This window comes from Cheilinus undulatus, linkage group 16 (assembly GCF_018320785.1).
Source record: "Cheilinus undulatus linkage group 16, ASM1832078v1, whole genome shotgun sequence".
NCBI lineage: Eukaryota > Metazoa > Chordata > Actinopteri > Labriformes > Labridae > Cheilinus > Cheilinus undulatus.
In genome coordinates this window covers 3,283,766-3,307,985 of record NC_054880.1, presented here as the reverse complement: position 1 = coordinate 3,307,985, position 24,220 = coordinate 3,283,766, and the positions used below count along the sequence as shown (strand labels likewise).

At 37.8% G+C, this 24,220-nt stretch overlaps 3 protein-coding genes across 5 annotated transcripts; all 3 read right to left on the bottom strand.

Annotated features, from left to right (window-relative positions):
* Nucleotides 1-521: 521 nt before the first annotated feature.
* LOC121523540 (zinc finger protein 2-like) lies at nt 522-9,496 on the bottom strand. Of its 3 annotated transcripts, XM_041808462.1 has the most exons (4): nt 8,996-9,496; nt 5,157-5,512; nt 1,101-1,182; nt 522-728 (listed from the first exon to the last, which is right to left on the bottom strand). In XM_041808462.1, the coding sequence occupies exons 1-3, from the start codon at nt 9,186-9,188 to the stop codon at nt 1,132-1,134; spliced, it is 600 nt and encodes a 199-aa protein (XP_041664396.1). In that variant the 5' UTR covers nt 9,189-9,496; the 3' UTR covers nt 522-728; nt 1,101-1,131. The 3 variants fall into 3 exon arrangements, with proteins under 3 accessions (XP_041664396.1, XP_041664394.1, XP_041664393.1); XM_041808460.1 differs by having other exon boundaries at nt 522-1,182; XM_041808459.1 differs by lacking the exons at nt 522-728; nt 1,101-1,182 and having other exon boundaries at nt 1,215-5,512.
* A 1,165-nt stretch (nt 9,497-10,661) lies between these two features.
* Nucleotides 10,662-16,947, bottom strand: LOC121523596 (zinc finger protein OZF-like). The gene is made up of 2 exons (XM_041808531.1): nt 16,768-16,947; nt 10,662-13,377 (listed from the first exon to the last, which is right to left on the bottom strand). Exons 1-2 carry the CDS (start codon nt 16,919-16,921, stop codon nt 12,161-12,163), a joined length of 1,371 nt encoding a protein of 456 aa, XP_041664465.1. The 5' UTR covers nt 16,922-16,947; the 3' UTR covers nt 10,662-12,160.
* A 2,110-nt stretch (nt 16,948-19,057) lies between these two features.
* Nucleotides 19,058-24,008, bottom strand: LOC121523554 (gastrula zinc finger protein XlCGF57.1-like). Its single transcript, XM_041808479.1, has 2 exons — nt 23,891-24,008; nt 19,058-21,219 (listed from the first exon to the last, which is right to left on the bottom strand). Exons 1-2 carry the CDS (start codon nt 23,913-23,915, stop codon nt 19,598-19,600), a joined length of 1,647 nt encoding a protein of 548 aa, XP_041664413.1. The 5' UTR covers nt 23,916-24,008; the 3' UTR covers nt 19,058-19,597.
* Between the last annotated feature and the right edge of the window lie 212 nt (nt 24,009-24,220).

The following is a 24,220-nucleotide window of genomic DNA, read 5'->3' as shown; positions in this document are numbered from 1 at the left end:
TTGTCTCTGCTGGATTATGATGATATGGTCTATCTCTCATCATTCTACTCTTAGATCCTTACGACACTCATCACTATTCTGTATGACAAAGCTGATTTGACTTCACTATTTTGTTCATGCAAAATCTAATAACATGTCTGATTACTGTGCTGTACTGTGCCTGTTAATTTCCCCTTATCTTATGTATTTAATGTCAAAAATGTACCACCTTTTATTTTTGTTATAAGTCATCTATTTTTGACCTTTTAAGTGTTTCAGTCTGGCACAGATTTGCCATTTAGCATGGAGTTTACTGCCAGAGGGGTGTGTTGTTACTGCCAGGAGGCTGAAGGTCCAACTCTTTATTAAATGTATCAAGTTAGGCAGAAATAGCATTGTTTGGCTCTGTAACATCTCTCAGAAACCAATGGACAGTTCAGTGATTCCCTCTATTAAAGGAATCTCTCTGATTTTATTCATCTGTCTGTGCTGTGATGTAATCAGAGCCATTATCCAATCCAAAAGAAAACCTTCAAAGTGAGTGTCATCCAAGACAGCTGAACTTTATTGACGAGGATCACAGAGACAAGATGATATTTAACTCCCAGCATCCAGCTGAGAGAGATAAGACATGCGAATTACATCACTGAGGTTGGATAGAGCAGTTTCATCTGAATACAGATGAGGAAATGCAAGCGTGTAGAGTGGATGCAATACTTCTTTCAGGCTTCATTTTTGGGGGTTTATACCTACAAGGAAGGAGACAGGAGGTTTCTGAAAGTTTTATCCAAAAAACATCAACAATGAATTAATCTACTGCTTCAATTCAATGCAAAGGTGAAAGCAAACATCAGGGGTGGAATATTCTCATGTAAATGCTCAGCAGGCTGAGGGATGTGTGGCTGAGTTGATAAACTGTCATCCTGTTTCTATTTGAAGCACCGTTGTTTCACCACTGCGCGCTCTGACATCGGTAGCTGACGTTTATTTGGTCTCTTTATCTGCGTCACATCTGTTTATAGATGGCAAGCTAGCATACATAACAGCTGATTCAGAGAATCTATGAAATAATGGAGATGTTATTGATATAAAACTGTTGGCATTGAAAAGTTTATGAGTACCTTAAGTTTCACTAGCTTTGTAAGTGTTCCATCACGAATAAAGCTTTCTTCTAAGTTGTGCATCAGATCCAGATGAAAATACCTGGAAATAAAAGCAGAAATGTTGATCTCTTGTCCCGTATTTATTTTTCATGTCAAACTCAAATGTTTTCAGTCTACACTAAAAATAAACGAATTGGCCCCACTGTCCAAATCCTGTTGGAGGGGAGTGTGTATAAAATGTTTTCAGTGTGTTTCTGTATTAGATAATAGTGCTCCCTTGAAAGTTTTTTTTCCTCAAGTCAAGCTTGTGAGAATAATTTCCACATTTAATAAAAATGTAAAGAAAATGTCAAGCACAGAAAGGACCAACTTTAATCGTTTTAAATTCATCAGGCACTACACACAATCTCAGGCAGCCCACAAGTTCATGTGCTCCACGGCTGTCACTCATATCTCACAAACTATGGCAGTCTGAGCTCACGCTTTATATTCAAACATTTCATCATTATAAAAACAGGCTTGAAAATTATGGACAAAAAAACGTAGCTGGGGCATCACTGCTGCATGCTTGAAGGATAAAACCTAAAAAGTTTAGAGGGACTTATGCATCTGTGTTTTTATAATTTAGTTCAGTTCAAATTTATCTGCAACCTCATTCTTTTACCTTATCACAGATATGTTCCAAAACAGGACAGTAACAGAGTAACAAAAGACACATCATAGATCCACATGTGGACAGTCAACTTTATGCATTAAAGTCTGCATTTCTGGAGCACATAAATAAAATAAATCCTGGCTTAAAATCTCCCAAAACAAAAGTTCATTACTGCTGAAAGTGAACCAGATCTAAACTCATTTCTACATTATTGCATTTTAAATGTTTAATTCATACTGGTGTACACAACAGATGTATTTATTTTGCAGTATCTTAACACATATAAAACTAGGTGTAATGTTATATATAGTCATACTGTTAAGTCTTGGTTTAGACATGTAGGTGAGGTGCATGCACTGATAAGATAAATGTCTCTAACTGTATGATAAAAGGCAATCACACTCAGCAGAATTCACACCCTAACCTAGTGGGCAGAAATGCTTTAGCAGTTTGCTAACCACTACTGAACAACAAACAAAGTACAAGTAGAGAAAAGAAACCGCAGAAGAGTGCTATACCGTAGTAAGGTGACACAGTGGAGTTATAGAGGACACACCAGATTCTTAAAACACTGATCAGCTTTTTAAAAATTTACTCTTGGCCTTCAGGATAAAATGTTCATTAGTTTTATCACAATTTAGTTATTTCAACTCTTAATGGTATTAGTGGAAGAAAACAAACAATAAAAAATGATTCGCTTACAGTCAGAACTGTAAGTAAATCATACCTCTGTGTTCTATTTACCCAGCCAAACCTGGGATCTCTGCTTTTTTAGACTGAGAGGTGGAACAGCTACAGTAAAGCCATGATGTGTTGTGATGGATTTAACCAATATGGAGAAACATCATGGATTTTGAATGTCTGGTGAAAACTACATTTTTTTTTCACCAAAGATCTATTTCTCTAGTTTTGATGTCATCATTGTCATAAAAAAAGGTTCTCATTTTAGTCAGGATTTGACATGAAATCATCTCCGTCTTTTAATCAGTTGTGTGGGGAAACTTCTGCTTGTCAGTTTAGTATGTTACTGGAAATATATCAAATATACTAATAATTGTCTGATAGCATCATCTAAAGGAGTCAATTGTCTGAGCTAGGTAAAACAAAGCAGATGTCCACTTATTCTCACTATTTTTAAAAAGCAGAGAGGGTTTCACTGAAGCTATCAGACTGTAAAGGCAGTGCATATGAAAGAGAAGAGGAACTTTACTTCAGGTGTTGAGAAAGTGCTCCAGCCCGATTCAATCTCATCGTGTGAGCAGATAAACCCATCTAGGCGTGCATAAGCTGTGACTGAGCATCAATAACTGCTGCACCCACTGTTCACTAACAACAGATGCATAGAACTTAAATCTATGTGACTGCACACCACATTTATCATTAACATACTGCATTGCTCCCTTTTTTTGTGCATCATTTTGTTTTCTTCTGGTTTTATTTTAATGTTTAGTAAAATACAGGCTATACTAACTATCACAGCAACATCTTAACAACACAAGACTGAAGACTTGCACCTTAGACTTTATGTTTCTTCTGTTGATCCAAACTTGTACTGAATATCAAAACGAGGAGCAAACAAAAGCTTGACCTCTGCAAACCATTATACTCTTAATATGTGGTGTTTAGTGGATTTTTTGTATTAAATATTGTTTATGTTTTCAAACTGTAAGTACACGGCCCAGCTAGGGAAAAAGCTGGAAATTAGTAACAGCTAATAACACTATGTGCAGCTAATCACTTTCATGTTTTGTATTGAAATTGTTAAATTATATAGCTCATGCTTAATGACATAAATTAATAGTTCATGAAATAAAAATTTCACAACTTTCAAGGAACTAACTAAACCTAAAAACCTAAAAATTCAGAAGTCTACAACCACCGTTTAAAAGATTGCATCATGAGCAGACGTTAAATCTTTTAAATGGTGGTTGTAGAAGCATCTTTCATTGATGTTTCTGTTTCAAACAGGGTTGCTCAACACTTGATTGCGCCTGATTTTTATCGTTGCTGATAGTTTCAGCTGAATCAGACTCACTGCTGTCTGAAACACACTTGTGACCTTTAAGTTGTGACTTCTTGGAAAACTGTTTGTCACAGACGTTGCAGCTAAATAGTTTCTCTCCATTGTGCACAGCCATGTGCTCTGCCAAGTTGCCCTTCTGTGTGAAATCTTTCCCACACACCGAGCAGCTGAAAGGTCTCTCTCCTGTGTGAAGCCTCATGTGCACCTTCAGACTCGACTTACTGCTGATCCTCTTACCACACTCGGAGCAGTCGAAGGACTTGTCTCCTGTATGCAGGGCCATGTGTTCTGTCAGACTTCCCCTCTGTGTAAATCTTTTACAGCAGAATGAGCAGCTGAAAGGTCTCTCTCCTGTGTGAATCCTCATATGCACTCTCAGACTTGTTCTGCAGCTCATTTTTTTACCACACTCAGAGCAGCTGTAAGGTTTCTCTCCTGTGTGAGTTCTCATGTGTGTCACAGCGTGGTCTTGTCGAGTGAAATGTTTATTACAAAAGGAGCAGCTGAAAGGTTTTTCTCCTGAATGGAATCTCATGTGCCGGGCAAAGTTTTCCTTGCGAGAGAAGTCTTTGCTACAAACGGAGCAGCTGTATGGTTTTTCTCCTGAATGAAACTTACTGTGGCGAACCAAGGTTTCCTTGTGAGAAAATCTTTTATTGCACACTGAACAGTGATAACGTTTCTCTCCTGTGTGGGACCTCATGTGTTTCTTCAAATTCTTCTGGCATGTAAATCTTTTATCACACTCTGGGCAGCTGAATGGTTTTTTGACAGTTTTATGTGACCTATAACTTACTGACACTTTATTATCCGGAGAGTACACATTTGACTGATCTTCTTTAGTCTCCTTCCAGTCTTCATCTCTGTCATCACTCTCAGATTCAGAGGAGTCTTCAATCTTGACCTCAATCTCTGGTTGTAAATGGCTGTTTGGATCTGAGTTCCAAGCTTGGCCCGTTCCTTTGCTCTCCTCTTCACCAGCTTCTGTTTCTGCCTCTCTTTGCTCCTCTGTTTGGCTTTGAAGCAGCTCTGAAGCACGATCTGCAATACACTCATGCCTTCTTATTTGTGAGCGCCAAGAGAATCTTTGGTTACAGACAGTGCAGCTGAAGGGTTTCTCCCCTGTGTGCAGGACCATGTGTTGTGTCAGACTACACTTCTGTGTAAACCGTTTAGCACAAATGGAACAACTGAATGGTTTCTCCCCTGTGTGAGTCCTCATATGAGTGGTTAGATGACCACTGTAACCCATTCTTTTACCGCACACACCACAAACAAATGGTTTTTCAAGACTACCAGTGCCAAGGGACTTTGGTTTTACTGGTATTTTATTAATATCATTCGAGTTTAAGCCTGACTGATGTTTACTGATCTCCTTCGCGTTATTGTCACTAACCTCAGCAACAAGTTCAGAGGAATCTTCAGTCTTGACTGCAATCACTGGTTGTAAATGTCCCCCTTGATTTAAGTTCCTGGTTTGTTCTGGTCCAAAAACTTCCCAATCAGCTCCTGTTTCCATCTGTCTGGTTGGAAATTGATGAAACTGGGAGGACTGATGATTCTCCTCATCATCTTCACTCTTGAGAGAGACAGGACTGAAAGTGAACTTGGGGGTGTAAACCTCCCCTTGCCCATCTTCCTCTTTAATGAGTGGGGGCTCGGTGTCCTCCTGGTCCAGACAGAGGCTCCACGCCTGTTGCACTGGGGCTTGCTTTCTGCTCACCAACAGCTGCTGGATATCTGCAGTGCATGCTGAAAAACATAAACATGCATACCAATTAACATATATAAACAATCCCAGGAATCAGAGCTCTATACAGCATTATTCACACAGGCTTCTTTTCTTTTTTTAACAAACACACTTTAACACACTTTTAAACCTTTTTTGACAACCATACACAAAAATTGCTGCTGACCTTTAAAGTTCATGCACTGTACTGAGAAGCACCGGCACTTACCTTGTACATTAATTCTTATTCATCTTCGACTTACGAGGAGGCATCTGTCATGTGAGTGAAACAAGTTATTATATGAGGGTGGCACGATGAGGTGATTTTTTTTTTCACATTTTTCAACATATTTTTATATATGACTGGTAACAAATCTGTGCAGCCTCTCTTATTGGCATGCACGAGCATCACTGGTTATTTCAAGGTAAGTATAAATAATATCAGCATGATATTGGCATAAAAAGTTAATTTTGGTTAAAGCAGGAATGAAATTTTCTTCTTCCAAAAATTACATCAGCTGTGGATATCAGCCGCAGTTATAAATAGACTGTGAAGTTTGTGACTTATGCCAGCTTCAATTATTTTCTTAGTCCATCCTCATTCCTTAAACTTTAAATTGTGTTCAATAAAGTATAGTTTGTTTCTTTGTTCATTATTAAACTTTAAACTGTTAATAAGGACTGAAGTTTTAGGTCTAACCTACATTTATATATCAGTATAGATATTGGGATTGATTAAAATGACCTTGGAAATATCAGCATAGCCAATATTGTCAATATTGCTTCCCTGATAACTTAAAAAACTTGTCTTACATAAGGGATGATGGAAATAAGGTGTAGCCTGCAATCACTGCAACATAACTGTGCTTATTTTGTTTATGAAAGAGATGGGTATTTACAGTCAATTCAGCACTGGAGTGCTCACACTCCCCCACATTCATTATAGACATTTATGACCTGTGCACCTCCAGGACGCTAAGATGTGCAGGTAGAACAGTAGCACTAGAGGTGTTAGAAAATACTAATATGCTAAAATATTGTGATATACTGCATCCATATTTAAAAATGCTATATCAATTTTTTCAAATGCTGTATCAATATGTTATTAATTATTACTCTGCTGGTGTGGTAGTTTTGGATGTAATTTCAACATCTGACCACTAGTTGGCAGCATGTATTTGACCCTCTTTTCTCTGTTTCAACCAGTATTACTCAACCCTGCCCAACCAAAGAGCCAAGCGGTTGAAAAATGCTATAGGTGCGGTATGCATAGTTTGTATTAACTGATGACAACTTCAGTTTAGTTATTACTTTATTGCATTTAACCCTTTAAATCCTAGTGTGCTGTTGAAGCACACTTTGCATGACCATAATTGCATGACTGTTTGTGTTATCTGAAAAATTCAAACAGTTTCTGAAAGCTGAGAAACTGTGCTTCACAGCCAGCATGTGGTTATTACTGTAATTTCCCCTTTTTCTCACTAAGATTCTAGCATAAAGTTCCCCCGTTTTTTTTTTTTTCATTTTAAACTGTTAAAACAATCTTAACATGCAGTAAAATGTGTTTTATCCATGTTAATTATTTTTCTGTCATTGAATTATGATTATAAGGGTTTTCTCCGTTTTTTAAACTTATTCGGCCGGGAGCTCCTTGTTTTAGCTGTCTACAGTCTCATCTACAAACCAGAAGTCCCAACCTACAGTAAAATGTAAATAACTGCCATGTATTAAAAGTTCTAAGTATTGTGGAAAAATGGGCAAAAGCACGTACTCACAGGACATTTTCTGGGCCTTTTATGGCTAAAATAAGAAAAGAGTCCAGAAACCCAGGTTTTAAAGGGTTAAAAAGTTTTTACATGCTTAATTTAATTAACATTTACATCATTATAATTTACACGGCCATAATATTTTGTTATTTGAAGTTAATGTACTCATAAGTGGTAAGGATAAAAAATAAGAGCCTGTTGCTTTAAGAAGGTCCGGTGATCTCTGTGATGCTAGGTGATTTTGTGGGCAGACGGCATGAGAGCTGAGAGGAGCTCACGGTTTTTCTGACCGTGTTCGGACTGTCTAGGTATTTGCACATATTATAAGGCTGTGTCTGGACAGAAAACGTCTTTTATTTTTGTATTTTTTGTTCAATAAATCGGAGAATACGAACTTTTGTGGAGGACACACTTTTTGAAACACGTGTCAGCCATAAACTCCTGTGGACGGTTTTAGTGGAAAACCTACTACAAATGCCTTCGCAAGAGCCTTGATGTAAATGTTGAAAAGTGACAAACACTGATTGAAGTGGCACTATAACGGGGCGAATAATGGTCAAACAGTGGCAAAAGGGGGAGAAAAGAGGTAAAGTAGGCATAGAATGGCAAAAAGTGGGTGAAAAGGGGAGAAATAGGGAGAAAAAGTGGCCAAATGGGGCAGAAAATGGCAAAAATAGGTGAGAGAATTACCAAAAAATGAGTTACAGGTAGCAAAAAATGGCCAAAACACAGCAAAAACATGGAAAACAAATGAGTGTAAAAGTGACTAAAACGGGCTAAAATGTGTTAAAAAATTATCAAAAAGCAGCTAAGAGTGGCAAGAATGCTATGGTGGCTCTCATCCCTCTGGCAGTAGGCTGAGATCCATCAGGACCAAAACCGCCGGCCACAAGAACAGTTTCATCCCCTCTGCTGTCAGCCTCATGAACAGTACTCCGGACCTCCCCACTAAAAAACTCTCCCTGAACTCCAGAATCTTCAGACAAAAACAATGCGTATCTATAGTTTATGTTAATGCACACCAGACTTCATCTTCTCTGTTGACAACTGCACACTGTGTGTGTTACACACAGAAAGGAAAAACTGCACCATAACCAATTCACCAGTGTACCTGCATATCTGCACAGTTTCTCCATTTGCAAGTCTGTATATAACTTTAGTGATGTTTATATTCCATTCTATATTTTTATTTTGCTACCATCTTTTCTACAACCATCTCATTAAGTCCAGCACCCTTTTATGTTTTGAACAAACTCTTAATAATTTAATTCTTCCTTTCTTATTTTGCACCAAACACCAAGTCCAATCCCTTGTATGTGAAAATATAATGAGCAGTAGAACCCGATTCTAATTTCTTCCCCTTAAAAAAATGGCATGGCCAGCCCTGATGGGTCAGAACTTGCAGGCTTGAAAGTTTGGTGCAGAGTTTTTTTCTTAGATAGCTCAGTTATCCACAAGATAAGCTACACAGACAGATGCACACATTTAACATCAGCATCAGCCCATTTGGCCGAACGACAGAAGAGTACATCACTCATCAGTAAATAACGTTGGTCAGCAGCAGAGTTTTATGACAGCATGTTACTGTGAGGGTGGCTCTGAGCGGCCTGTTATAGGGGTGATGTTAGACTTAACGGCGAAGTGAGTCCACGTGGGATCCTTGGTTCATCAACACAAGAAAACACACAACTACAGAAACAGTGAGGAGAACAGATGGAAAAGGGCAGAAAGGGAACAAACCTGATTTTTGTATGCGGAGCTGAGGGCTCAAAACAGAATCCAGTAGTTTCTGTTGTCGCTCGTTTTCCTCTTTAGATCGACTGAGTTGTTCCTCGTACTCTGCTATCGATCTTTCAAACAGCTCAAAAATCTCTTCAGCAGCCGCAGTCAGTCTCTGGTTCACAAAAACTCTCAATATTTGGACCTGAGACATTTTCACACAATTACAAAGACTTTTTTTTTTTCACACAAACTCCGACAAACACGTCAAACAGCTCTCATCAAACTGTCACTGAGGCTAACGCTGTGCTGTCTAACGGCTAGCATGCTAAGCTAGTCCGAGGAGGTTTATCTTCCGAGACATTATTAAAAAAGCGAAAAAGTGGGGGGAATGTGACCATTTGGTCCTTTCAGGTGTTTTTCAGACATAAAGAGGCTACAAAAGACAACTACGACAGCTGTCACACAGTATAAACAAAAATAGCGGGATTTAGAAAGCAGGTTATGCCATCCCGCTGCCATTTTGCCAGCTTCATGAAAATACTTCCGGGGTAATGTTCTTCTTCCTTTGAATTTCCGGCAGACTAGGCGCAACCAAGGCGTGTTGCTGCCCTCCACAGGTCTCCCCGGGTTAATGTTATTTAAGGCTTTCAAAATAAATGTTTGATCAAGAGCATTTAAATCTAAAACTCAAGACAGATCATAAAAAAAAAGGTATTTCTTCTTCTAAGGTTTTTTTTTGGCTGTTGACATTGATATTCATTGCATTATCGCCATCTTCTAGATTTGTAGAAATTGCAGTGATCATGCAAACATAAGTTACTTCCTGGTCACACTTTGTTTTTATGCTTTTAGGTACTTCAGGGATTTCTTTGTCCCACAGTCGTATTAAATCAATTATCAACTTCATTTTTACTCTAATATTTAATTTAAAATGATTAGGCAAATTTAAAAATACTGGGATGCTTTCTAGAGTTGTTTTTTTTTTTTTTTTTTAACCTGTCTTGCTGTGACATAAATGAAAAGTTCAATACATAATACCTCTAAATAACATGAAAGATGTTAGTAACCAGTTTCAGAAGAAATCGATGTTTAATTGCGTTCCTTGCAGTAATGCCCAGACTTTTTATGGAAACGGTTTCAGCACTATTTTTTTTCTGTTCCATGTTAGTTATTGGTGTTTGGTGGGTAATATAAAGACTTTACTATGCAGGTAGTGATTTGTTGATCAATGTTTTGTGAAAACAGGGCAGATATTATTAGACTATTCTTCATTCTGCTCCTTTTCATTCAAAGTGGAAGATTTTTTTTATGTTGAATATGAATTGTTTTTTGTTTTATTGAAAAAACAAAAACAAAAAACAAATACATAAATATAAAGACTTAAAGTCTCATATCTAAAATAGAGAAAACTATACACTACCCAGATTATCCAGTACCAATAAAGACAATGAGAACTACAACTCTTCACCACTTAATTTTTAGTACTCTGTTAATTTCTTTATTTTTTTTATTTTTATTTTTTAACAACATAAGATATAGTCTTTTTATTCTACTCTCCGTCTACTACATACATATTATACAACAACACAAAATAAAACAGGAGGTGCAAAATCATACAAGACTACAAAAATGAGTCCTCTTTAGAAACAGTTTCAGTTTGAAATGACTCCAGTGTTGATTCAGCTGAAACTCTACAGGTTTCACTTTTAATCCCCTAAACAGAAAAAAAAAAAAAGATTTACAGAGGGGCACATCACAGTCTCTTTTGGATACTCCATGTGTTACAGAACGGTTACTCTTAGTTGAACCAGAGATTTCTGAGCACCTCAGAGTTTCTGGCCAAAATTAAAACGTCCTTTTCTTAAAGTTCCATTGGAACATATCATGATTAAGTTTTACCTATCTTTGCCTAACGCTCATGTGCCAACATGACCTTAAACACTTCACCAAGCCACTTTATGTCACCTCATTTGGTTACTAACCCACTTTTATTTCAATTCAACTCAGATTTCATGATTGGATGAAATTTTAAAATAATTGGACTTGTTTCCAAATGTGGAGGATTTTTATCATAGCAGCTATGGCTTCATTGAAGGACGACTGACCTATAGCAGCAGAAGACTGAATTTTAGTTTAATCTGGTTTACAAATGCTTAATACTCATTGGTTGGCAATACAATTAACCTACATAATCCCACTACATTACATGTTAGAGATATTCATAAAAAATTGGCCGATACCTATGATTACATAACAATCTAGCCAATACTAATTCAGTGCTTCTTCTGGAGTCACATTTGTTGTATGCCATCTTCTCTAATGTTAGACCATGAAAACAGATCAGTAAATTAAGTAAATAAAATCTCTTATTTGACTCAGCATTTAGGTGTGCCAGATTCCAGCATTACACTGATGGGACAACAGTGGCTGCTGATGTCTATTAATGCCACGTTCTTTTCTGATGGCTGATGTTTGCCATCAGGGCTGAGATCAGCTGTTACTGATGTTAAATCAATTTCAGATCAGTCTATCCCTTCACACATTGCTTCTCTCAGCTGCAGACACCAGAACATACCACAGGTGATCAGATTTGATGGCTGTAAACTAGAAGTATTAATTCAGATCTACCATCAAATATTCTTAATAAAAATTGGCCAGCAATGAACAGGAATGTAAAATATGACAAGATTAATGATTAGGTGATAATCAAAGCTGATACTCTAAATCTACAGCTAGTATAAAATAATATAAGAGGAAGGCCATCAACTCAAATAAACAGCAGAGAAAACACTGGATCACCTATAATCAGTGAAGTAGATCTTGTTTATACTGGGAGAACATCAGTAATGCATTAGCATTTGAAGAGAAGGCACATATCTGATATTTCTTTGTTAACGATCATCTTTGATGTCCAGCAGTCAAAAGTCACAGTGAGGTTTATATTTCAAGTCCCTCAGATGAAAAAGTTTGAAACACTTTTCTCTCATTTGCTTCTTGTTCCTCCAACAGGCCTAAACAGTGGTGCAAATCCTTATATCAATATAGTTAGGAGACTATGCATTAAAACAAAAATAATCTGTTTTACAATAAAACTAGTAATGGTTAAAATAAGATAAAATACATGAGTTAAGTTTTCATGGCATTCTAGCTAAATAAGAGCCATTTACTAGGTTTGAGGTTCAGCTAATTGCTGGTTGTGCTCCTTTTCTTGATACCAGTCCTTGCTTTTAAACGTCTCTCTGGCTCCGATTTCCTGGCTTGTTCTAGTGCTCCAAAATCCTCTTCATCTCCTGTTTTCGCCCCTCTTTTCAGTTTTGTGTGGTGTCTATGTGGCTCTGGTGCCTGATCAGCAACACACTTGTGTCTTTTTAACTGATAACCCCTGGAGAATCTTCGGTGACAGACATTGCAGCAGACTGGTTTCTCTCCTGTGTGACTTATCATATGCTGTGTCAGATTTCCTTTGAAATTAAATCTTTTACCACACTCGGAGCAGCTGAAGAGTCTCTCCCCTCTGTGATGTGCCATGTGAATTTTCAGATGAGACTTTTCTTTAAATGTACGGACACATTCAGAGCAGCTGAAGGGCTTTTCTCCAGTGTGAATTTTCATGTGTCTGATCATATTTGCTTTATCATTGAATTTTTTATTGCACTCAGAACAACTGAAGGGTTTATTTCCTGCATGAATCATCATATGTCTAGTCAGACTACTTTTCTGGGTAAATCTTGTGGCACATTCAGGGCAGCTGAAGGGTTTCTCTCCAGTGTGAACCAACATGTGCTCAGTCAGACTGCCTTTACGCTTAAATCTTTTACCACACTGAGAGCAACTGAAGGGTCTCTCTCCTGTGTGAACTAACATGTGTCTGGACAGAGTAGAATTTGTTTTGAACGTTTTTCCACACTCAGAGCAGAAATGTGAAATCTTATCAGACTTTGGATTTTGAGCTTTATGATTTTCCTCAGAATTTAAACCTGACTGATGTTCTCTGGTGTTCATCCATTCATCGCTGTCGTCAGTCTCAGCTTCAGAAGAGCCTTCGATGTTGACCTCAATCTCATAGTGTAAATGTCTCTCTGGATCCGAGTTCCTGGTCTGCTCTGGTCCTCTACAGTCCTCTCCATCAGCTTCTGTTCCCATCTGTTCAATTTGTATTTGATGAAGCTGTAATGACTGAGGGTTCCCGTCTTCATCTTCACTTTTTACAGAAATGGGATTAAATGTGAACTTGATGATATCAGCCTCCTCCAGTCCCTCCTGACAGCTCCACAGACCTTCCTGCTCCTCTTTAATATGCGGAGGCTCAGTCTGCTGCTGGTCCAGACTCAGGGTCCAATGCTGCTGATCAGAAGGCTCTACTTCACCCACCGACACCTGCTGGATGTCTGCAGGAAGCACTGAAACACAGAGAGACACACCAAGGGAAGCTGTTAGTTTTTGTTAAACCCAAACCTAGAGTAGTGAGTAAACGGTTCATTCACAAATATTCAGTATCAGCTTATCTTCATTAAAATACATGATCAGACTTTATGCCTCTGGTCAGTAAATCTAGTCATCTCTTATTGATAGTCTGGTGTCTGTGGCTCAAAGACCCACTGTGTGTGATGTAGTGTCATTTTATAGGCCAAACAAGTAATACGACACACATCAACTTCAAGAGGGCTAATTTGAAAGCACAGCAACGAAGCAGAGAGATTTACCTTCATTATTACAACAAATATGTTACCCATGATAAACTACACCCCGTAGAAATGTTAGATGATGACATTGTTCAATTTTTATTAAAAAAAAAATTATTGGAGATAATCTAATCGGCCCAAAATAAAGTATCCTTTAATTACCTCATGTTATAGTTGATTTTTCACTTCTCAATATCACTGATGCTATTTCACATAAGCTTTTGATTTTGGGTTTAGGCTGAGGTATGACCCAAACATAATGCTTTTCCATATCTAACATTCCTTTATATTGCTGTTTGTCAAGAATCCACATTTATTTAAAGTTATTTTCAGCTGTCAGTCTGTTCTGAGATCATTAGTGACAATTAGTAAAACCACAACACTGCATTAGAAAAATGCTTTCACTGATTGGTGACATAGGTGAAAACATCATTACTGCTACTGTTACGGTTCATTTTGACTATAGATGTTCAGATTGATGTAAAGTCAATACTATCAGGGGATTTTCTTTAGAAATATGCAATCTTAAATGCAACTATTTTTCATTTCTCTAAAACTGAAAAAGAGACTTTTGTCTCTAAAGTACCCTGAACTCTGCAGCTGAGGGAAGTACTGTTATGCACTTTAAAACCTCTGTCTTAAATTCATTAGAATATTGTGGAAATGTCAGATTTCTTGTCAGTCATTTCAATCCTGAAAATAATCAGTTCATTAAATTACAGCACTTCAAGAAAAGGTTTCCTGAACCTTTATTCTCTCACTCTGGATCAGTTCACACAACCACAATCTTGGGGAAGACTGCAGACTTCACTAATGTCCAGAGGACAGTCACTGACACCCTCTACAAGGAGGGTAAACCACAGAAGCTCACTGCTGAAAGGGCAAGCTGTTCTCAGAGGCTAGATCAAAGAAGATTCATGGAAAGTTGATGGGAAGAGAAACGTGTGGTAAGAAAAGGTGTAAAAGCATCAGGGTTGAGCCCAGCCTTCAGAGGATTCTCAAACAAAGCAGACTGAAGAACTTAGGGGAGCTTCACAAGGAGTGGACTGAGGCTGGAGTCAGTGGATCAAGATCAATCACACAGACGGGTCCAGGAAATGGACTACAAGTGTGGTGTTTCTACTCCTGAACCATAGACATCATCAGCATCTCACCTGGGCTAAGGAGGACAGGATTTTGACCGTTGCTCTGTGGTCCAAAGTCCTTTTTTAAAAGAATGTCATTTGGAAATCAAGATCCCAGAGTCTGGAGGAAGATCGAAAAGGCAGAGAATCTAAGGTGAAGTCCAGTGATGTCAGTTTCCACAGTCAGTGATGGTCTGGGGTGCCATGTCATCTGCTGCTGTTTGACCACTGTGCTTTATCAAGCCCAGAGTCAATGCTGTCAGTGGTCTACCAGGAGATTTTATGCCTCATGCATCCATCTGCTGAGAAGCTTTATGGAGATACTGGTTTCCTCTTCCAGCAGGACTTGGCCTCTGCCCACAGTGAAGCAGAAATGACCAGAAACTGGTTTGCTGACCATGGTATTACTGTGTTGATTGTCCAGCCAACTGGCCTGAACCCCACAGAGAATCTCTGGGTTATCTTACAGAGAAAAGATGAGAGACACCAGACTCATCAATACAGACGAGCTGAAGGCTGCTATCAGAGCAACCAGGGCTTCATAACATCCCAGCTGTGCCACGGACTGATTGTGTGCCACTTGTATGGTATGCCACTGATATGGTAATTTTTGCAGAAGGAGCCCAGACCAAGTACTGATTGCATAATTTCCCAGGTCAACATTTCTGTGTAAAATCCTTCTTGATCAGTGTTTTGTAATATTCTAATATTAAAAGATGTGGGATTTTGATTATCACATGTTGTTCTGTAATCTTCAAGATTTAAACAAAACAATAAAATCTTGAAATATATCACTTTGTGCATGAGGAATCTAGAATAAGTCAGATGAATATTGGTAGGTATTCAGTGAACCTAGTAATCAGTGTCATTACTGAATCAAAAGCAATAAAATGAATGGGTCAACAGACTGAAATTTGAATCAAATAAAGTCAAATAAGTACTGGGGGGCCTCTGCCCCTCCCCTAAAAATGTCCAAATGGTATAGTCCAGTGTCGCAAAATAATGCAAGTAAATTCAGTTTAACCATAGTAAAATATTGCTCGTAAATGGGAAATTTATGCTTTAAAAATACTTTAAATGCATATATAGTTGTAAAAAATGATGCAACATTTGTTGCCTGGCTAGCCTGTTAAGGGGGGACTGTGTGATTTTTTTCTGGTGGCCCAAAATCCCTAGCTACACCCCTGGGTGTGTTCATGCTGATGGTTAGATTAAGTCAGAGCAAAGCATCACAGTCTGTAACGCCACCGCACCAACACTTATCTTAATAAAATCCTCTCTGTGGGTTCATAAAATCAGCATTTCCATGTTGACGTGTTTGGCAAATGTAGAGGCATGGGTGTTTACTGAGATATGTTATGTATGCATGTTAAGTTTTATGTGCCATGCTAATGTTTATTTTCTTTGAGGCACTCTGGCTGATTTGTTCCTGGTCCCTTTTGTGGCACTTCATGGCCTCCATATGCTGACTTCATGAATGGCTCTGCTCAACCTACACAATCAGGCTCTCATCACCTGCACCTGTGGGGAGTCTACAAAAGCCCAAGAAGCACTTCTCCTCACTCTCTCTCAGCCTGCAGCCAGACCAGCCACCATAATCATTTCATTGTCAAACCTAAGTTTTGTAAATAAAAGACCTTTGTTAAACTTTGGTCGGTTTCTACTCTCTTGTGTTGCTTCCCCTGAGCCAGGGTCGTAACAGATAGAGGAAGGCTGCTAAAACTAAAATTATATTCGACAAATCGAAGTCCATGTACTTTTGACAGCTGTTCACCAATAATAGTTCCTATAATAAAAGTTCCCCGAGACACGCTATAACATCGTACAACGGTCAATAAAGAGTGTTTACGTCCGGACAACTATATGGTGATCAGGAGCTAGCTGCGGCTAACACTACACTTTGTTCAGATGTGAATGTTAGCTAAAGTTCAGCTCTTAAAGGATTTAGAGTCTGCACATTTCTAGAAGGAGAAGGAACACCAACCTGCGCTCTGCAGCTTCATTCCTGGTGTTAAAATCACATCCAGAGGTTTTCTTTGTCGACGGAGCTCCTCTACGTAACCGCATGTTGTTGTTGGTCCTGTCAGCTCTCCCAGCCTCCGTCTGAATAAATCTTTAAAATCCTGAAACCCGGACATTTTAAAAACACCCGAGAGTCAAAGAGGGAAAAGCAAAGTCAACTAAGAACACTCTTCTACGCTGACTCTGCTCCTACAGGACGCATGGTCATCCAAACCAACCATGCTACATGGCCAGGTGAGCAAAGCCCATCGAGACCCGGAAATACAAACAGTACTACCGCAGATTTAGATGACCTTCAAAATAAAAGTAGTGATTCAAATGTTCTACTATTAATGCACTTCAAGATAAATTATTCAAAATGACCCACTTCATCTGTGACCAGCGACACTTTTTGAGACAAAAAAACAGTAAATCCAAAGTTTAATCCTGAAGATTAAAGGAGAAACTGGTCTGCATTGCATTCTGCATTCTCCAAAACTGGATGTCTTTCTTTCTCTATTTGCTGGTAATACGTTTGATGTTTTTCCCTTCTTTTTGTACATTTTCTACCCTGTGTTTCTTACATAACTGCACTTCTGAAAACTTTGTGAAATGTAATTTATTCTGTTGGAAATTAACTTCTCAAAACATTTGTGAGAATTGTAGTCTGCTGGTTGTTTAAGGAGCTCACTGAAACCTAGAATGTGTTAGACTGTATTATTTCTACACCTACACCCATGACACAATAATATGATGTTTTAAAATTTAGTTAAATAACACAAGAAATTTCATGAACATGAAAATACTTCCAAGTTTATGGGAGGTAAACTAAACTGAGTCATGTAGGTTTAAGCTGAGGAGGCTTCTACATCTGTTAAGATGAAACTGAACTTCAATGCTCAGCTGTAGCACACATGCTTCAGCTGTAGCATACACGCTTCACTGCTGAACCATGACAGCATACAAGTTTCAGTCATAGAGACGAGAAGTTCAAAGTTACCTTCATTCTGCTCATGTCTGAATATTTGTGTCCTAATTTGACATTTTTCAGCTTTAGATGATCAAGCCTTTATTTACGTTTGACTCTGTTGGGGTTCAATAATTTATTTGCAGGAAAAATTTAGAGTTCCCTTTGAGTTTTCACTTAATATGTTTTATGGCTTATTAGAAAATAATAGAACCTTCTCACACTGCATGTTGGTTAAATGGAACAGAGATGTTTAAATATATTTCATAACAATGTAAGAAAAGTCCAGTCTTTGAGAAAGATAGAGTAAGGCCCATAAGAATGTTTTACTAAATACATAAATGTTGAAGAATTTATCATAGTCAAGGCAATTAAGAAGATTTCCATTTATAAACGGACATTTCATAGCTGGTATAGGGTAGACTAAATGTGGATTTTTTTTTCATTAAAGCGATCAGATGTACTCTGAATTTACTTCCAGTTGCCTCAACATGTAAAACATTTCTCACAGAAGCAATGGAAATGATCAGGCTCGAAAAGGTTGCTTTTAGGTTGAAAGACAACAATAAGGAATATATCAAAACATGGTCCTGTCTGAAAGCATTCTGACATCTTTTCTTAAACAGCAACTCAAATTATGAGGGGTATATTCAAAATATATTTTAATTGGTGACCGGTCGAGTGTTGGCAATTCTCGACTCCTATGACCTGAGAATTATTACCTATTATTTTTGTGCTTTTGCGTTTTGTAAACAAACATGCAAACTGAAAAAAAGTAAAAAGTAGCATGCTGTAATGTTGATATTGTTTGAGAAGAATATCTGAGAGGATGAAAGGGGTCTATATCTGGGATGGTTTGAAGGGAGGGACAAGGGTTATGCTTTTGTGTATGAGCAATGTGTATCAAGTGATTTGTTTTGTTTTGTTTGTCTCTGTCCTGAGAAATGTGTATCATGTCTTGTATCTGTTGCCAATAAAATAAAGGTTAAAAAACAAACAAACATGTGAAACATTCCAACTGAGACACTTCAACAAGACTTCAACCTGCACAAATCAACCCGCATGAATGTGTGTAATCTTTAAATAATCCAGAAAGTGAAAAATTTGGAAAATAAACAAGCAGAAAACAATTTGTGTTTGGACACAAGATCAATTTTTATTTTAACTTTTTACTGTTAATAGAAAAATGTTTGATGCTCCTTTAAATTCATAAGGTTCATGCAAATTTTGACCAGTCTTCCAAATGTTAAATATACCAAAAAACTTTTATTATATAACACCATATTTCAGAAAAAGCACTGGAAGGCATTTTTTCTATTAGTTTATTGATCTAAAATGATGGTCTTTAACAGAATAAAAAGGAAATATGACCCAAAATTTAGCCTATTTAGGCAGTCATACATAAACTATGCAGCCCATCCAGGCATACTCATTGATTATGAAATGCATTTAGTCAACATTTTAGGCAGAAAATCGGGATAAATCTGGAATATGTTCAAATGAACTTATTCATATTTGAAACATCATCAGTTTTTTCTAACCATGATTTCCTAGTAGAGATCTAGCAAAATATCCCAGCATCATGATTGTATAATTATTTTCACACTACTTGTTCAAGAGCATTGCAAACTATTTTAAGCTAATTTTCAAAAATGTTACTTGTTTAAATTATTTACTACAAAAGTAGCCCTTAATGGTTTTTCTCTTATCTTTGTTTTTGGGTCTTTTTATAAAGTGACGCCACTAGAATGTGTTCCAACGCTCAGAAAAACTGAGAGTTTTCTAACCAGGTTAACATCTCACATCACTGACTGAAAAATCAAAATTTCTCAGAGTTTAAACAAAACTAATGTTCTCTGGTTGCCATCCAGTCATCACTGACTGCAGCCACAGGTTCAGGAGAGTTCTCAGTCTTGATTTCAGTCTCTGGCTGCAAAATTCTCTCTGGATCTGAGTTCCAGTCTTGTTCTGATCCTCCACAGTCCCCTCCTTCAGGTCCTGCTTCCACCTCTCCTGTCTCCTCAGCTTGGTTTTGATGAAGTGCAGAAACCCATTCAGCAACACACTTGTGCTTTTTAAAAAGTTTATGCCAAGCAAACCTTTGGTTGCACACACTACAGATGTAGGGTTTCTCTCCTGTGTGAATTACTACATGTTGTGTCAGATTTCCTTTAAGGCTAAATCTTTTACCACACTCAGAGCAGCTAAAGGGTTTCTCTTTTGTATGAATTCTCATGTGCCTGATCAAAGCATGTTTCTTTTTGAATGTTTTATTGCACTGAGAGCAGCTATGCGACTTTGTATCTTTGTAAATATCTGTCAACTTCCAATGCTCACTGACATCAGTCAAAGGTTCAGAAGACTCTGCAGTCTTGACCTCATCCTCTGGTTGTAAATGTCTCTCCTGATCTGATATACACGTGTGCATTATTAAATGGGCATGCAAAGAGAATTTCCGGTTACAGTTATTGCAGCTGAAGGGTTTCTCCCCTCTGTGATGTGCCATGTGACGTGTCAGACATGATTTATGTTTAAAACTTTTGACACAATAAGAGCAGCTGTAGAGTTTCTCTCCAGTGTGAACCACCATATGCTGGGCTAGATTTCCTTTAAAGTTAAATCTCTTTCCACACACAGAGCAGCTGAAGGGTTGCTCTCCTCTATGATTCGCCATGTGAGCTGTCAGGCCAGACTTTTCATTGAATCTTTTACTGCATACAGAGCAGCTGAAGGGTTGTTCTCCTTTGTGAAGTCTCATGTGTCTGATCATATTTCCCTTTTGGCTGAATCCTTTGCCACACTCAGAGCAGGTGAATGTTTTTTCTCTGGTATGAACTAACAAGTGCCTGGTCATACATCTTTGATGATTAAATCTTTTGCCGCATTCAGAGCAGCCAAAGGGTTTCTCCCCTGTGTGAATTCTCATATGATCTGTCAGATGGCTTTTTTGGTTAAATATTTTACCACACTCAGAGCAGCTATGTGACTTCTTGTCACACCTTTTTCTCTTGTCTTTAATGTCTTTTGCAGAGTTTAAACCCAACTGATCTTCTCTGGTGTCCTCCCAATCATCACTGGCATCAGTTTCAGCTTCAGAAGATTCTTCAATCTTGACCTCAATCTCTGGATGTAAATATCCCTCTGGGTCTGAACTCCTGGCCTGCTCTGGTCCTCCAAAGTCCTCTTCATCAGCTCCTTTTTCCATCTGTTCAGTTTGTATTTGATGAAGCCGTGAAGACTGAGGTTTCTCTTCATCATCTTCAGTCTTCACAGGGGCAGGACTAAATGTGAACTTGATAATATCAGACCCCTCCAGTCCTTGAAGCTTTTCTCCCTCCTGACTGCTCCATAGTCCTTCTTGTTCCTCTTTAATGTGTGGAGGCTCAGGGTTCTTCTGGGCTAGACCAGGGCTCCTCTCCTCGGGCTCTTCATCACCCACCAACATCTGCTGGACATCAGCAGGAAGAACTAAAACACAGGAAGACACATCAAGGGAAAGCTGTAAATTTGTGTTAAAAAAAAAAAAACCTTGAAAAGTGACTGCTAACAATATTGTATAATTGTTTATATTATTTTTAGGGTGTCCAACAAGGGAAACCATCAGCCATGACTGAAACAATAAACATCAAGCAAGACAGGCAGCACATGTATGAAAATAATGCAAATTCAGAAGAACATCCAAGGTTGATGTGTAGGCAGCCTCTCAAAGGTCATAGAAAAAATAAAGCCTGCATACTTCTTTGTTATTTAGAAAGTTTTATTTTATGAATTATTATCCTGTGACACTCTAATAAAAGAGGAGGCTAAGTCTAGACCCGTAGCTGTATGTACACTATAAAGGCATACATTATGCTTATTTTGTGTATTTGTTAATTATAGTATTGTTTTTATGGTTGGAATACTGCTGTTTTAAGCTGTTACTACCTTTTTATGTGATTCATACGTCTGATATTGTGCAATTTGTGTATGGATGCACGATCCCCACTTCTCTCCTAGATCCACTTGACTCTGCCTCTTTTTGAACTGCTTAAACTTTCCAAACTGCTACTTTTTAAACTTGTTTTTATTAGAATAAAAAAGTGTGTATAGGTATCAGATAAAATGAGTTTGCAAAAGCTCAAATATCCTGCATTCCCAGCAGGACATTTCCTCCTACAAGTAAACAGGCTTGATAATAAAAAAAGATTGTGATCCAGTTAGAGTTTGCTGTGAGGGTTACTTTCGTGGGTGTTGGTTTTATGTGGTGCAATACAAAACCAGAGGAACCTATCTTTATTTTCAAAATCACTTAACTTTAATCAAAAACAGTAGGTTTAAAATTTTAATCAATGACAAAAAAAGATCTATTTTATTTTTCCAAAAGAATGAATAAAAACTGGAAAACAATTACTAGGCAGCATCCGACCTGGTTTTCAGCTCTTTTAAAGTCATGTCAAGAATTTTCTGCCCTCATACACAAACAATCAGATTATATCCCCTACGTGATGCTTATGCAGGATCACAGCAGAGAATGTAATAAGCAAATTACCACGAAGATCTATTTCAGGTTTGGTCATTTTAAAAACTTAATAATTATAAGCATTATTTGTCCTAAAGGTGTGGACTTTGTTATTTTTTCGATACAAGGACATCAGGACTCTTGAGCAGTGATACTCAACGTGTGGCTCTAGAGCCATATGTGGCTCTTTTGTGATGATTTGTGGCTCTTTTATGTCTTAATTCAAAATATTATTCCCCAGAAAACCTTAAAAAGGGAGCTTTTTTTGCTGCTTTTTACAATTTTTTGCCACTTTTCACCCATTTAAGCTACCTTTTGTCATTAAAAACCATTTTTCCTACTTTTTGCCACTTCTTTTCAGCACTTTTTTCCCATTTTTGTCAGTTTTCCAATTTTTGCCCCTTCTCACCATTTTTTCCCCACTTTTTTGCATATTTAAGCTACCATTTATCATTAAATATCCTCTTTTTGCAATTTTTTTCCCCTATTTTTGAAACTTCTTTTTGCCACCTTTTTCAATACCTGCCACTTTTATCCTATTTTTTGCCCTTTTTTGCAATTTTTGCCACATTTCGCCCAACTGAGCTACCTTTTGCCATTAAATACCACTAGTTTCGAATTTTTTTTTTTTTTTTGCTCATTTCTGCCTCCACTTTTATCCCATTTTTGCCCTTTTTCACAGGGTTTTGCCACTTCTGGCCCATTTAAGCCGCCTTTTACCATTAAATACCACTAGTTTCCAGTTTTTTGCCCATTTTTGCCTCTTCTTCTAGCCACTTTTAACCCATTTTGCCCATTTAAGCATCCTTTTGCCATTAAATACCACTTGTTTTCTATTGTTTGCCCCTTTTTGTCCACTCTTGACTGCTTTTTGGCCATTTTAATCACTTTTCACTCATTTTCTTGCCACGTCTTTGCCACTGTTGGACATTTTTTTGTAACTTCTCACCCAATTCTGCAACTTTCTGACTCTTTTCCCCCTTTTTTCCCCATTTTCCCCCTTTCATCCATTTTTGCTGCTTTTTGACCATTTTTGCTACCTCTAACTTACTTTTATTGCTACTTAAAGCAATTTTTGCCACTTTTCACTGCTTAGATTGTGGCTTTTGCAAAAGTATTTTTCTACAACTTGGCTCTTTGGTTGAGCAGGGTTGAGTAACACTGCACTAGAGCATGACCTGGGCTGTGTCAATCCTCCTGTAACATCACAATATGTTCCTACCCTGAAACCCTGTTTCCTATTTTAAAAAATACATTTGAAACGAGCTCATGAGAAAGCTGGTTTTCAGGTAACACTGTCCGACAAATATGGAGGAGAGGATAGTTTAAAATCAGCATCTGTGGTGGAGTGAGGAAGAAGAACAGGAGAGCAAGAAATGGATGTTATAAATGGATACAACTAACTTGAGTTTGTAGAAACACATGTATTTTTACAGCTGGTTTAAACACATAAGAAGTTATAAAAATGCCATTTTACCCCTCACACAACAGTCAGCATGGAGTTTTAAATCCAAATTTGTATTTTACCAGGAACTAGCTGTAATTAGCATTAGCACTCTGCTGTAAGTGGATGTAACGTTAGCTAAAGGCTAAGCTATCTGACACATTAAACACCTCAACAAAAGAAGGAAGAAAACAAACCTGAACGACCCCGAAACCCGGACATTTTATTAACATTCAAATGTCAGAGAAGGAAAATAAAATCCCGGACACTTTAACAGGATTTCTCTGCTCCTTCATGACGCTGGCTCACCCAAACTTGCTAGCTGTGCTCTTCTTCTAATGACATCCCAGCAGGCTCTACACTGGAAAATGAAACACTGCCCCTGCTGGCCAGGATGTGAAGCCTAAAATTTAATGATCGCCCTCTTTAGTATTTGTTATGAAATGGCTTTTGTTATACATTTATAATTGACTTTTACATTCATCAGCCTCATTCTGATTACAACTTAAATTCTTAAAGTGAAAAAT